This window comes from Pristis pectinata, chromosome 2 (assembly GCF_009764475.1).
Source record: "Pristis pectinata isolate sPriPec2 chromosome 2, sPriPec2.1.pri, whole genome shotgun sequence".
Taxonomy (NCBI): domain Eukaryota; kingdom Metazoa; phylum Chordata; class Chondrichthyes; order Rhinopristiformes; family Pristidae; genus Pristis; species Pristis pectinata.
The window spans coordinates 129,405,594-129,421,156 of NC_067406.1; the positions used below are offsets into that span (position 1 = coordinate 129,405,594).

General features: G+C 38.9%; 1 protein-coding gene across 1 annotated transcript in view; it reads right to left on the bottom strand.

The window, feature by feature from the left end:
- Positions 1-13,008, bottom strand: part of LOC127584276 (serine/threonine-protein kinase 32B-like) — a 113,326-nt gene extending 100,318 nt beyond the window's left edge. Inside the window, exon 1 of the mRNA XM_052040942.1 lies at positions 12,875-13,008. Within this exon, the coding sequence (XP_051896902.1) occupies positions 12,875-12,993 (119 nt within the window). The 5' untranslated portion in view covers positions 12,994-13,008. The remainder of the gene's footprint in view (positions 1-12,874) is intronic.
- Positions 13,009-15,563: the final 2,555 nt, after the last annotated feature.

A 15,563-nucleotide genomic window follows, 5' to 3' on the forward strand; every position in this document is an offset into this window, starting at 1 on the left:
TGAAATAAAATGGGTCATCCACACTTGGGGAATAAATGTACTGAATATTCCAATTCATTTCTTCTAAGAGACCCCTCAATAACTTGGTATCTTCCACTGGGATCTAAAACCTCTTGAAATTACAACAGTAGCTTTCATTAAAATTATCAAATACCTTTGATGCTAATCTAGTCAAAAACAATCTTCTTTTAGTACTCTGCTGACATGTCATCTGGATAATTGGTCTCCTCATTGTCAGCCATAACATATGTAGATCATTAATTCTGATAAGCTTATCTTTTAATATTTAAAGATATATTGTGTAAAGTCTCATTGGTTACTAAATATCACTGTCATATAAATTCTGCCATTCTCTTGTGGAATTTGATGGAACCCATGAGAAAAAGGGGGAACAGGGTAGGGAGTTAAAACAAGATTTTAGCAAATGGCATTTAACTACTTACCGTATTGCTTAAAAAATGGCTTGCATGCAACGTGGGTTTCCGTTTTACTATTGCCTATTTTATGTTCCTCCAGGTGATGAATTTCACCCTTATGCCCTTGCCACAAATACAAGGCATTTGGCACTCATGGCAAGACAGACTCTAAAACAGGATTTTCTACTTCTGACACTAGGTTAAAAACAAATGTTATAATAACACTGACAACATAAAAAACCTTACAAAAGACATACGTAAGGTCTTCTATTGTAATTTATGCCATGGAAATGACCTAGAATCCTAAAGCATTTGACTCTTGATTGAAAAATATTGCCCAATTGGCTCCAATATTCAACACACTGATTGGAAAAGTGCTGATGGTTTGGATTAAGGGAGATCTGGGGTAAGACTAGCACCTTTCAGATACTCTCTCTGGAGTGGATGGGCAGCCTGGTAGAATTGCACCTACATTGGTGTATGTATAAGCCTGGGTACAGGCAAAGCAGAAAACTTTCTACTTGAGGATGCAAATTTCAATAAGATAATTTCTGGAGGGCATTCAGATCATAACCTCAAGGACATTGATGTTAAAATGTCCAAATGATATGACACACAGAACATTTGAGCAATCAACCTCACCGAATGTAGGAAATTATATTTTATAACCATAGCAAACAATTTTAAGCAGTGATCCCATTCTATCAAATTAAACAAAGCTCACAATCAAGTAACATGTTCAGTGAAAAGCACCACCTTCCACAGGGAATTCCATGTTCCCCATGATTTATAATTTGATTTTATGTTTGAATTGCAACATAATACCATGCTACCAAGCTAGCAATGTGCCCTTCTCCTGTTACAGTATGCATTAGAAATAGCACTGTTTACCAACTACCATTCATGAATTAGCAAGAAACAATACTTTAACAGTTCCTACAAACGAGTCCAAAATGGCTAGAACACAGAACATGGAACAGGCACAGGCCCTTCAGTCCACAATATTGTGCCAAAGTAATTCAGCTAATGATACCTAATTCCTTTTGCCTGATGTGGTCCATATTGCTCCATTCTCTGCACATTCATGTGCCTATCTAAGAACCTCAAATGCCTCTATTGTATCTGCCTCCACCACCACCCCTGGCAGCACATTCCAGGCACTCAGCACTCTGTATAAAAACTTTCTCCCTCTCACCTTAAATGCATGTCCTCTAGTATCAGACATTTCGACCCTGGGAAAAAGATACTGGCTGTCTATCTATGCCTCTCATAATTTTACAGACTTCTATGGCTCTCCCCTCAGCCTCTGCTGCTGCAGAGAAAACAACCTTGGTTTGTCCAACCTCTCCTTATAGCACATGCCCTCTAATCCAGGCAGCATCCTGGTATACCTCTTCTGAACCCTCTCCATAGCCTCCACATCCTTCCTGTAATGGGGCGATCAGTATTGAATGCAATACTCCAGATGTGGCCTAACCAGACTAAAATAATTCCAGGAAAAATATACACAAGCAATGGCGCTTAATTTCTTTCTAATATAACTGCTTCCTGATCTCAAAATAGCATCAGTCCTTATATAACCAAACATTGTAGCATCTGTAGAGGGTGAAAACCAACTTTGCTGTTGCAAACCTGGTGATCATAGACCAGCTACCTATTGTACACCCTGGCCAGAGTTCCTTTTCATTGACTTCAATGGAATAATGCAATGGGAAGAATAATTAGTGTTTCCAAATGGTGGACCTTCACGGCCTTGCACTTACACTACTTGCACTGCACTTTCTTTGTAACTGTAACACTGTATTCTGCATTCTGTTTTCCTTTTACTACCTTGACATACTTATGTTTGGAATGATCTGTATGGATGGCATGCAAACAAGAAGTTTTTCCACTGTATCTCAGTACATATGACAATAATAAACCAATACCAATGCCAGTCTATAAAAAGTAGCTTGCGGATCAACCCACAAAGAAAGTATCAGCTTGGGTCATTTGATAAGCTACAGCATTAATTGGCATCTTTGTTTTTTTAAAAACCAATCCCTAATCTGAGCAGATAATATAGACCAATGCTTCAGGGCAGTACAGAGAAAGTGCTGCACTGTTAGAAGGCTATTTTCCAGGTGGGATATTACAGTGTTGCCCTACACAGATGGAGATAGAAGGCTGAATTATACTCATTTCTTCACAACAATTTCTCTCTCATCACTTTAACTGGTCATTTATCTAATTTACTGAGACACTGCTGTGTATAAATTGTCTGCCAAATTAGGCTGTCTAATGACTATGACTGCACTTGAGAAAGTTTTAAATTGGTTATGTCACATCTAAACAGCTTGTTTAATTTTTCTTCCCTTGTTAAGACATTTCCTTCACTGGGTGGCAAAAATTAAGTGTACATTTTCATGCATATTTGAAATGGACATGTGATTTTAAGAATGTATGAAGCTTAATAACATTATAAATAAGAGTAGCAGTAGTCTGCTCTGTCATTCAATAACTTCACTCTCCTGCTTGTTTCTCATAACCCTTAAGTCCCCTATAGATCAAAAAAAAACTGTCTACCTGAGCCTTCAATGATGTAGCCTCCACAGCTCTCTGAGATAGAGAATTCCAAAGGTTCACAACTCTCTGAAAGGGGAAATTCCTCATCTCCACCTTGAATTGGAATGCCTTAATTCTTAAACTCTGCCCCGGTTCTATGCTCCCCATGAGGTGAATTACCCCTGACTCAAAACATTAATTCTATTTCTCTTTCCACAGATGCTGCCTGACGTGCTAAATGTTTCCAGCATTTTCTGATTTCATTTTAGATTTCCAGCATCTGCTGTTTTTTTTTCATTTTCATTTGTAGGTGAATTGTCTTAGTAGCTATCTTGTCAAACTCCATTTTGTTTAATACGATCATCCTTCATTCTTCTAAACCCCTATGAGCATAAGCCCAACCTGCTCAACCTTTTCTCATAAGAGAATTCTTTACCCTAGGAATCAACCTAGTGAACCTCTGAACTGTCTCCAGTGCCAGTATATCCATTTAAATAAGACCGAAATAGCATACAGCACTACAGACGTACAGTTCAGCAAGACTTTACTGCATTTATACTCTGTCCCCTTTGTAATGACAGCCAACATTTGATTTGCCTTTCTAATTTGCTGTGCCTGCATGCTAATGTTCTGTGTTTCCTATATGAGAAAATCTTGATCCCTCTCCACAGCAGTAGCCTGTCATATTTTTTCATTTAAATAATATTATGCTTTTCCACTCTTCCTACCAATGTGAATAACCTCACATTTCCTCATATTATATGCCATCTGTCAAAACTGTGTCAATTTGTTCATTCAATATTCCTTTGCAGACACTTTGCTTCCTCCTTATAACTTGTTTTCCACCTGTATCATCTGCAATTCTGGCTACACTACACAAAGTGCTTTCATTTAAGTCATTAAAATTGTTTATAAATAGTTGACACCCCACTGGTTAAAATTTGCAACCTCAAAATGACCCATTCATTGTTAGTTAGACAGTTCTCTATCCACATCAACACCAGAGCCATGAGCTCTTTCCTTGAATGCTTCCTGAAAATTCCAACATACTAAATCAATTGATTGCAAAAACCAAGCTGTTGGATGAACTCAGTGGGTCAGGCAGCATCTGTGGAGACAAAGAGATAGTCAAAGTTTCAGATCGAGACCCTGCACGAGTCCCCACTCCAAACTTCCTCCTCCCCTCATCCCATCCCATTCCTCCTCTCTACACCCATCCCAAGCCCTATCCTCCCACCCATTTCCACTCCAAATCCTTCTCTCCCTCATCCCCACCCTATTCCACCCCTTCACTCCCTACAAGAAGTCCTGATCTCCATCTTTCTGCCCCTCAATGTGGATGGCTGTTATCTGCCAGGTGGGAAAGAGGAAGAAATGGAAATGATGCTCTTTTGTTAACATCAACAGAACCTCCGCCTTGCCAAGATTCCTGAGTCTTCTATGTTTCTGTGCTCCTCAGCTTCTTCCTCACCTCCCTAATTATCTGGTTCAAAGAGTTTGGTGCTCTTCCTCTATAATTAGAGACTGCAGGAGAATGCCACTCATGAGCTGCTCAAGACTGTACTGTCAATTACTTACGGTCATTAACACAGTGTGTCGGATTACTGCACGGAATACCAACGAACAATTAATCATGTTGTCCAGGTTCTGAGCACTTGCTCTGCCCCTGACATTGTATAATTCACAATAGAACAAAACCCATTCCTCCTGACTAATTTCCAGATCGTTCAACCTTACTCCTACAAACATCCTATTCCCTGCCTTTCTGTGTTTAAAGGAGAGAGAGTTGTGTATACTTTGATATGGTTTATGTAAAATCACTTGCAATAACTACTGAAATTCACATTTCCTTCACAAGAGGATTTTTCCCATCTCGACTCCAAGTTTTGCCTGACTTACATGTTACACTTGTTGGCATGTTTACCTCAGCACTACTTTCCTGCATTGGTCCCATATCCTTGATTGCCTTCATACCAAACATTCATCATTCTGTCTTGAACCTACTCAGTGACTGAACCTCCATAGCCTTCATTCCAAAGCTTCCCAACCCTCTGGTGTAGAAATTTCTTCTCATGTCGATCCTGAATGGCCGACTCCTTATTTTGAAACTGTCGCCCTAGGTTTTAGGTATCCCAGTCAGGTTCTCCCAAGCCCTGTAAGAATGTTGCATCCTTCAACAAGATCACCTCTATACAGAATTTAGACCCTCCATTCATAGAACAATCTCCCCTTTCCAGGAATCAATCTGCTGAAGCTTTATGGCACACCTTCTATTGAAAGTAAGCCCTTCTTTGGGTAGGGAGACCAGAACTGGCATAAAATTCCAGGTTGAATCTCAGTGGATCCCTGTATAATTGTTGTAAAATGTCTTTACTCTTCTCCTCAAATTAATAAAGACTAACAGACTATTTGCCTTCCTAATTGCTCGCTGTACCTGCATGTTAATTTTCAGTGATTTTTGTTCATGGATGCCCGGGTGTCTCTGAACTACAACACATTTCAATCTCTTATGATTTAAAACATTTGTTCTATTTGGTATTGGTATTGGTTTATTACTGTCACTTGTACCGAGGTACAGTGAAAAACTTGTCTTGCATACCGATCGAAGGAGATGTGCTCAATCAAAGGAGATGAGCTCATATTCATCCACATCGTGTTCCTGTCTATATCCCCCGAAGCCTCTGCAACCATCCACAACCCACACTGCTGTTCCACTTTGTCTCATCAATACAAACTCCTCGAGATCCTGAGCCTTTCAAATTTTGACAAACCTTAAAGAAATCTGGAAGTAAGAAGCACCACTGCAGTCAAACCATTACTTGTTGAAATCAAGTAGCCTGCAAGCAATTGCCAATCTCTTCAAATTGCACATGTCTTGGGGGGAGGAGTTGGAGTCTATCCTAATGCTGAATGCTTGATCCTATGTGTATGTTGATTACAAACCATTAGCACCAGCAATAAGATATAATTGTTCATAAGTTATGTAAATCAATGATAAAGTGATCTACCTGTGTGTATACTTTGAACATACAAGAGTTTCGCAGGTGATACTGTCCTTCACATTATGCAGGTTAATGCCATTCATACACATAATAGCAAATTCAATGCAAACTAGTACCCGTAGCATCCAAACAACTGGTGCCACATAGCCACATTTTGCAACAAAAGTGTAAAATCTATAATAATGAGCAGTTTGAACAGGATGAATAATAATTACTATATTTTTGAAAAACCTTTCAGATAGTGTTACTGAATTAATGATTATAAGGTTACATGGTATGCTTTAAAATAAATTGGATTAATGAGGAAGTGCTGTTGCAAGGAGATGAAATGAAGGTGAAGTACTTAATGAATTAATTTGAAAAGGAATGGAATTACAAATTAAGTGCAGGATGATGAGAGTGAAGTGTGAAGCTATCATGTGGCAGCAAACTACTAATGGGCAAATGTGTACTTTATTGTATGGCACAGAAAGCACTATCTATAAAGCAATTCATTGCTACATAAACGCTCAACAAGGATATCACCATGCACTTCCTAGATTCGTACAGCATAGTAACAGGTTCTTTGGCCCATCATGTCCAAGCCTATCTGTTTCTGTCCATCTGTACTAATCCACTGGCCCACATTAGATCTGTACCTTTCTATGCCTGTCTAAATGCTTCTTAAACATAATAGAACGTAGAACAGTACAGCACAGTACAGGCCCTAAAGAAAAAAAACACCTACTCCATAATCAATCTAACCCTTCCCTCCTACACAGCCAATAACCCTCCATGTTTCTCATATCCATGTGCCTATCTAAGAGTCTCTTACATGTCCCTATTGTATCAGCCTCTCTACCACCACCCCCGGCAGTGCGTTCCAGGCACCCACAACTCTCTGTGTAAAACACCCACCTCTGACATCTTCCCTACACTTTCCTCCTCTGGCCTTAAACAGATGTCCTCTGGTATTGGCCATTGCTGCCCTGGGGAAAGATGCTGACTGTCCACTCTATCTATGCCCCTCATAATCTCATACACCTCTATCAAGTCACCTGTCATCCTACATCGCTCCAAAGAGAAAAGCCCGAGCTCGCTCAATCTTTCCTCATGAGACATGTTCTCTCATTCAAGCAGCATCCTGGTAAATCTCCTCTGCACCCTCTCTAAAGCTTCCACATCCTTCCTATAATGAGGTGACCAGAACCGAACACAATATTCCAAGTGTGGTCTAACCAGAGTTTTATAGAGCTACAACATTACCTCACGGCTCCTGAACTCAATGTCCTGACTAATGAAGGCCAGCGCACCATATGCCCTCTTAACCACCTATCAACTTGCATGGCAACTTTGAGGGACCTACGGACTTGGACCCCAAGATCCCTCTGTTCCTCCACACTGCTAAGAATCCTGCCATTAACCTTGTACTCTGCCTTCAAGTTCGTTCTTCCAAAGTGTATCACTTCACACTTTTCCGGATTGAACTCCATCTGCCAAACTCCGCATCCTGTCTATATCCAGTTGTAACCTATGGCAACCTTCTAACACTGTCCACAACGCCCCCAGCCTTCATGTCATCTGCAAACATACTAACCCATCCCTCCCTCATCCAAGTCATATATAAAAATCACGAAGAGCAGGGGTCCCAGAACAGATCCCTGTGGAACACCACTAGTCACTGACCTCCAGGCAGAATACTCTCCATCTACTACTACCCTCCACCTTCTATGGGCAAGCCAATTCCGAATCCATACAGCCAAGTCTCCATGGATCCCACGTCTCATGACTTTCTGGACGAGCCTACCATGGGGAATGATTGTATCTGATCCCACCAAACCCAAACCTTCGCCTCGAATGCATGTGCTAGTTAACTATACTTTCAGCAAGTAATAGTTTGAATGAAGCGGTCCTTGTTACTTTCAATTTTTTTTAAAGTTTGTCAAAATTTGAAAGGCACGGGAGCTCAGGGATTTTGTCCATCTGCACTCATCTGATTTGCCCACATTAATTCCATATCCCTCTACACTTTGCCTATTTAAGTGCCTATCTAAATGTTTCTTAAACATGGTGAATGTATCTGACTCCTCCACTTACTCTGGCAGTGAGGTCCAGGTATCAACTATTCTCTGTTTAAAACATCTTTCCACCAGATTTTTTTAAAGCTCCATCCTCTCACCTTAAAACTAGTACTCTTGTTTTTGATATATCCACGATGGGAAAAAGATTTTGATGAGCCTACCTAGGCATGTAACGTTATGTACCTCCATCAGGTCACCCCTCAGCCTCCTTCACTTCAGGGAAAACAAGCCCAGCCTATCCAATCTCTCTCCATAACTAAAGTCCTTCAACCCAGGCCACATCCTAGTGAATCTCTTCTGCACTCTCTCCAGTGTTATCACATCTTTCCTATAGTCTGGAGGCTAGAACTGCACACAGTACTCCAAGTGCAGTCTAACAAGAGTTTTGTAAAGATTCTTTACAAAAGATATAAAAGATCCCAACTTTTATATTTTATGCCCTGACCTATGAAAGCAAGTATGCCATGTGCTTTTTTTCACCACACCATCTACCTTGTTGCCACTTTCAGAGAACTATGGACCCGAATCCCAAAGTCCCTCTGTTCATCAACATTTCTTAGTGCCCTACCATTTACTGTATCTGTCCTACCCCTATCTGACTTCCCAAAATCTATCATCTCACACCTTTCAGGATTAAATTCCATCTGCCTACGCTCTTCCAAACTTTCCATCTAATCTCTATTCTGCTGTCGCCTTAAGCAACCTGCTTTGGTATCCACACTTTGCGTCATCAATTTTAGTGTCATCTGCAAACTTACTAATCATACTTCCTCCATTCACATCAAGTCACTAATATATATCATAAATAATCAAAGCTCCGGCACCAATCCCGGCAGGACACCACTGGTCACAGACTCCTAATCAAAAAAAAACATGTTTTCACCATCACCCTTTGGTTCTTATTGCTGAGCCTATTTTGGATCTGAAAGGAGTAACAATTCTTGAAATGAGTTAACAGGTTCACTTTATATCCAGACTCTCATCATGCCCATTAGAGATCACCTCTAAATTTGCCATGGCTTCCTGCACCTCTGGTGAGGGGTGGAAGCTTGCCTGTGTGGTTTATTGATGGAAAACCACTCCTTGTTAATATCTGCTCCCATATTTCCAAAGGAAGAACTTATTCAATGTATAGCTATGGTGCTGTTTGGTAAAATAATATTTATCAAAAGAGATTCCCAAGGCCCATGGGTACCAATTTGGCATTCTTGGTTGCCACTGCAGGCTTTGTAATTCATGTTTTATTTTTCAGCAGAACGACCCAGTGGTTCCTCTCCAGTAAAGTCTAATGTACCTCGTCCTCATCAGCTGTCTTCTATTCAAGTACTAACCAAACTTCAATCTTCTGACATGAGGCAGGATCAGACTTTTCTAGACTACTAACAATAGTCCATGTTACTCCATACCAATAAAAAAAGGCACAGCCTTATCCTGCTCATTGTTTTCATATATGCGTATATCTCATCTGCCAATAATTCTGCAGAATTAGCATGCTGTGGTCTGGCAGTATTACCTTTCTGCTCTCTAAAATAATGAGTGAATATAATGCACATTCCTAATATTATCTGTGGAGTGATGTACTGTGATCAAGAGTTAATAGACCTGGACTGTGCGCTGGACAGAGAATTCAGACAAAGGTCTGAGTTCACAGTATTCAGCCTGTTTATAGAAACTGCAATCTAGCTATTATAAGGAAATAAGGGTGATAACAGATGTCATTACAGTCGATTTATTTCATGGATCAATTACCCAATTGTAATTATGATTATTCTCAAGCAGTTTTTAATTGGGAGAAATTATATCAAGATAAATTTTAACATTCACAGCATTTACTCCAGAATTATTTTCACTTTTACCTCTCATTTATTTTTCCATTTACATTTTTGATGGGTGTTTGTGTTCATATAGATGACAGTACTGGGAAATGAGTTTGGGTTACAGTCTGTAACCTGTTAATATCTAATAGAAACATATAATACATTTGAAAATTAGTTTACAAATAATATTGTTATTATTGTTGGGCAAGATACAGCTTCAAAACTTAATTTTTGCACAGAAGTGTTTAATTCATATGATTTTTGCTTATTTAATTCCCTACTTCAGAACTGCCCATTTCTAAAAAAATCAGTCTGTGGAATGGATTACTTCACAGACAGACTCCTCACTTCACCTACTATCATTGCCATTCACATTGTTTCTCTGTGGTTTATTCCAATCTGTCATCGATGTGGTGGTAGATCAGAGGACATCTTGTGAGAATTCTGCTCATGTGTAAGTTCCACTTTCCGCACCATATTTAATTACATAGACTTTGATGGCAGTAATTCAATCAAAGTTTCCAGAAGAACCAATAAACCTTGAGAATGAAGTTCAAATGGTTTCAATTTGTCATCTTAACCCACAGATTTGATTACTGTCCTGCCTTCTGACTGCAGCAGATCCAGAGAAATAAAACTGCTCAAGTATAAACATTAGATCGAGTATAGTGACAGTAACCACTAGATGTTACAGCAGGATGTTGAGGTAATGGCAGATGCAAATTTATTAATTGTGCTGCTTTCCCAAAACTATAAATAAATACATAAAACAGAATTCCAAATAGAAAAAAACTTTAAGCACTTTTCTCTGCTTATCCTTTCTTCCCTTTATCACATTCTTTTACTATAATATATTTTTCTCACTGTTACAAAATATTTCCATTTCCTATATTGTTTCACTTGACATTCTGAGATATGCAAAATTAGATAGTATTAGTTTTTTTTATTACTTTTTTGGTAGCTTTGATAGTGAATTGCATTTTATGCATTATTAACAATTTATGTATTATTAACAATTAAATCAGAAACCTTTTTCTAGTATGTTTTAAGAATGAAGCAAGATCTTCAATCCTCCCAGATCTTAGCTTTATCTTCACAACATCACATGTTAGTCCTCTTCAGGGACTAAACCAATCACCTTTTGAAAGTTCTTGTGGACTCTGATTCCACATTTTCAAGCAATGCATTTCTTACATGAACACCTCTTTCTATAATGAGATATCATTTTAAATCTGTGATATTTGGTTCTAACCCACTTATAGATTATCAGAGAAGACATCTTCTCCCAATGTCTCTGTTCTAAGAAGGCACTTTGCTGCTCCTACAACCCACCTGAAATCCCTCATCCCCTGGTATCATCCTGACAAAACCTACAATACTCCCTTCCCAAGACCTTGAAATTCATCTTAAGTGTTGTGCCCACAGTTAATTACAATTCTCCAGATAAGACCCACAAAGTTAAATGTAAATGTTTGGCATAATTGTATTTTTGTGTCCCTATTTGCATGCCAGATATTAGATATACAGTGTAGCTATGGGTTCAGCAGTTTGGGTAATGGAAACTCACTCTTATGGAATTCACAAATCACTGCCAAAAGAATTGAGGAATGGAATAAAGTTCACTCTTACGGAATTTATGTGAAAAAATAAACACAAAATGGATACAGAGAACTGAACTAGTTTACCAAGGACATCGATAGCAGGTTCTAGTTCATAGCAGGAGACCACTTATGGGATTTGCTTTGGAAACTGACAAGGCACTCTCTTCTATTGATGCTTAAATGAATCAAATCCATTTTTAAAACATTGCTGCATTAATGGGGCAGTATCTTTCATTTTCCCCAGACAAAATGGCATTTAAGTCCATTTACTTCATGTTCATAACTTTGTTATGGATGGTGGATTGGGTCTGAACGTTACAGCATTGGCATTAATTAAAATATATGCTGTATTTTATGCATGTTAGTAAAGGGAATGACTTAAGGTTTTTGTTGGTTTTATGCAGAGTACAAATGGAAGTCACTTTCTCTTAATCTTACTCCCCAAGCAAACAAACTCAAATCATTTTGTAAATTTCATTTACAGTAATGTTTTTAAAAAAAATACAACTATCAGTTGATCTATTTTCCACAACACTTTTACATGGTTATGGTTATAAGTCACTGTTCTCATCTTTTGGTAGACTGATCAAGTAATAGCTAATATCCTTTGGGTTTTTCTTTTAATAAGGTTATATAAACTAAAAAACAATCACAGGCTGCCAGTTCACAGTGGGAGGCCACTTTCAAGAGAGTTGATTTGGAAACTGACAAGACAAGCTCTTCTATTGATACCTGTACAATGACATTGTAACATCCATTTCTAGTTAATTCAAACAACCCTTTCTCTTCTGTCTACAATACAACCAGAATTCACTTGCTTATACACCATGAACCCGCAGGGATATTACTGTTAAGAGAAAAACTTCCCACAGGAATACATCTCCACATAGAATTCAGTGGGAAAAAAGGGCTTACGTTATGGAAAATCGTACAGACAGTTTTCTAGGAATGCAACCCCTCCAGTAATGTGGGGGCACACTGTACTTTGCTAACGTGACTTGTCAGTTTGCTCAGTGCCATTAAAAGACTTAAATCATCACCCCTAGTCCCGATACTCTTGCACTAACTTTAAAATAGTGCCAGTGTAATTATATTGCCTCACCTTATAATTTCTCCCAACCTGCATCACTTTACACCGAAAGACATTAAACTTCAATTGCCAAGTGTCTTCCTATTATCAAATGTCTTTCAATATTGCCTTGAAGTTTCGAGTTATCCTTCTCACTATGAATGGTTTTGCTTACACAAACATCCATATATTCAACTCCAGGTCTCTTATTTATAGCATACTAATTACATAAACGTGTTTTAAACTCAAGCAATTAATTATTATTCAGAAGTATTCACACTAAATATTTTGAATTAATTAAATGTTTCATGGTTTTATATCACCACACTTTATGAGCTTGTTTAACAGTTACTGAAGGTACTTACCACAGATTCACAAGGAAAGGGTGCTCAAGTCTCTGCATTATCTGCAATTCTCTGAAAACATTGCGAACTTCATCTCGCTCAATGCATTTTTGTTTGTTCATGTATTTCATAGCATACATTTTCTTTGTATCTCTCTTCTGGACAATGCATACCTGGTGAAAGCACAGGGAAATTATTGAATAAAATTATGTCAATGTCAGGCATTTTGCATCAGCACTTCTATTTATTCAAAGCAAGATCATACATGAACTGTTAAATTGTAATAGTTGGTTTTATCTGTGATTCGATGAAACTGAAATCAAAACTCAAAACCAACCATGTGGAAAAGAAATATAAACAAAAGGTGCTGGACATACACAAGCAGGTCAGGAAGCATCTGTGGAGGGAAATGGCAGCAACTGAAAAGAGTTAGAAATCAAGCATGTCTTGAGTTGCAGAGAAGGAGGAAGGGTCTGGATTAGGGTGATGACGAAGAACATAGAACATAGAACACTACAGCATAGTACAGGCCCTTTGGCCCACAATGTTGTGCCGACATTTTATCCTGCTCTGATCTATCTAACCCTTCCCTCCACATAGCCCCCTATTTCCCTATCATTCATGTGTCTATCTAAGAGTCTCTTAAATGTCCCTAATGTATCTGCCCCCACAACCTCTGCTGGCAGTGTGTTCCACGCACCCACCACTCTGTGTAAAAAACTTACCCCTGACATCCCCCTTATACCTTCCTCCAATCACCTTAAAATTATGTGCCCTTGTGTTAGCCATTGTTGCCCTGGGAAAAAGTCTCTGACTGTCCACTCGATCTATGCCTCTTATCATCTCGTACACCTCTATCAAGTCACCTCTCATCCTCCTCTCCAAAGAGAAAAGCCCTAGCTCACTCAACCCATCCTCATAAGACATGCTCTCCAATCCAGGCAACATCCTGGTAAATCTCCTCTGCACCCTCTCTAAAGCTTCCACATCCTTCCTATAATGAAGCAACCAGAACTGAACACAATACTCCAAGAAGAGAAAATGAATGCCACAATGAGGCAGTGATGCTGGCTGAAAGAGGGTGGTGAAGGCTTGTTAGTCTCAGATGATTTGACTGGAGGAGATGTTAGTAGAAGGAGATAAATGAAAACTGAGGAGGAGAGAAAAAAGGGGAAAAAATCTGTTTTGTTACTGTAAGAAAGGCACTGGAGGAGCAAAACACTGCAGACACTGTGGGGGTTAACTTGGAGGGTCCTGGGAAGTAGCCGTGGATTCTGATGAGTGAATAATGCACAGCAGTTCGTTCTGGTACAAGGCACAAGATTTATACAGATTACCTTAGCAGATATTCATGAGGTTCAATTTCATGAATGGCCAGCACCAACTCAAGGTAGCATTCACTGATTGATGCCATGCCTGCACGTCCCAGCCCTTCCTGTCAACTTGCCCTCCTGTGCAACCCTCTCATCCTCCCATTCCTCTTCAAGTGGTAGGCCATGTGGACTTGGCCAGCAATGCATCCATTTGTGCCAACGAAAGGAGATGGTTAAAGGAATAAATGGAGATTCCAAGCTCAGCCTTTTATATAGTAATGTCAACAGAATTATTTACCTCCTTACCCCAATCGATAAACACATTTTTCTCAAACAAACTGAACCATAACTCAGTCATCAACAAACTTACAAGTCATTGAGGATTATTTTAATAAGATAGGTGTTGGACAGGTGGGGAAGGTAGGGTTCATTTACCAACTAACTGCCAGGGTTTCAGTACGTGATTAACATATGGAGTTAGCTGGATTGCCTTAGTCCAAATTGGCAGGCCTGTAGTTCAGACTAACACCGCAGGACAAACTAGCATTGCACAAAGGTTGAATCACCAACTGTCTCCTTTAGAGTGTCCGGTATGTACATGTGATGTCCAAATGTTGCGTAGTGTGGGCAACAGTAAAAATGCGCACTCATGATTTGTGAACAAGAATGACGGAAAATTGGCATCTGCAATGCCAGATAAAAACAGGCTATGCAGCCACACCATCCAGCCTGCATGTCCCACATGAAACCACAGGAAAATACTTCCAAACTGGAAGATAAATAAATGTGATAAAGGAGCTCAATTTATGTTCCATAGAGAAGTGAAGCCTGCAGGGTGGTTAGGGATTGCACTGATTGACATTTAACTACAATAAAATAAATGATGTCACGTTGATGCAAATAACCTACAAGATAATGAAAGAACATCAGTTAAGATATAAAACAAATAAACATGACTATTTATTTGTTTTTAATCTTATCAATTGACACCTGAAAAACAATGCAACCACTAATACTATTGTTACAATTATATTTAACTCAAAAGATACTAAATATTGCAAAAGCTGTATCAGTGGTCAATTGGTGAATTTGTTTGTTAAGCAACACACTATAACTCATAAGGTTAAATTCCTTTTTATTTCAATGACAAGGAAAAACTTACACTTCTTTGAACAATATTGTTCTAGGGTCTAAATCATTGAATTTCAAGTGCACCGTTAAGTTTATATAACATCTTTATGATGGAAAACCATCTACTGCTTCATAAAGGTTTAATAAAGAAATTAGACAGGAAGCAAAAGGAGAAATTTAAACAGGTTGTTGAAAACTCAGCTCAATGGCATTTGAGGAATCACACAGAAACACATTAAAAGGTTGAACATGGTGATATTGAGTGG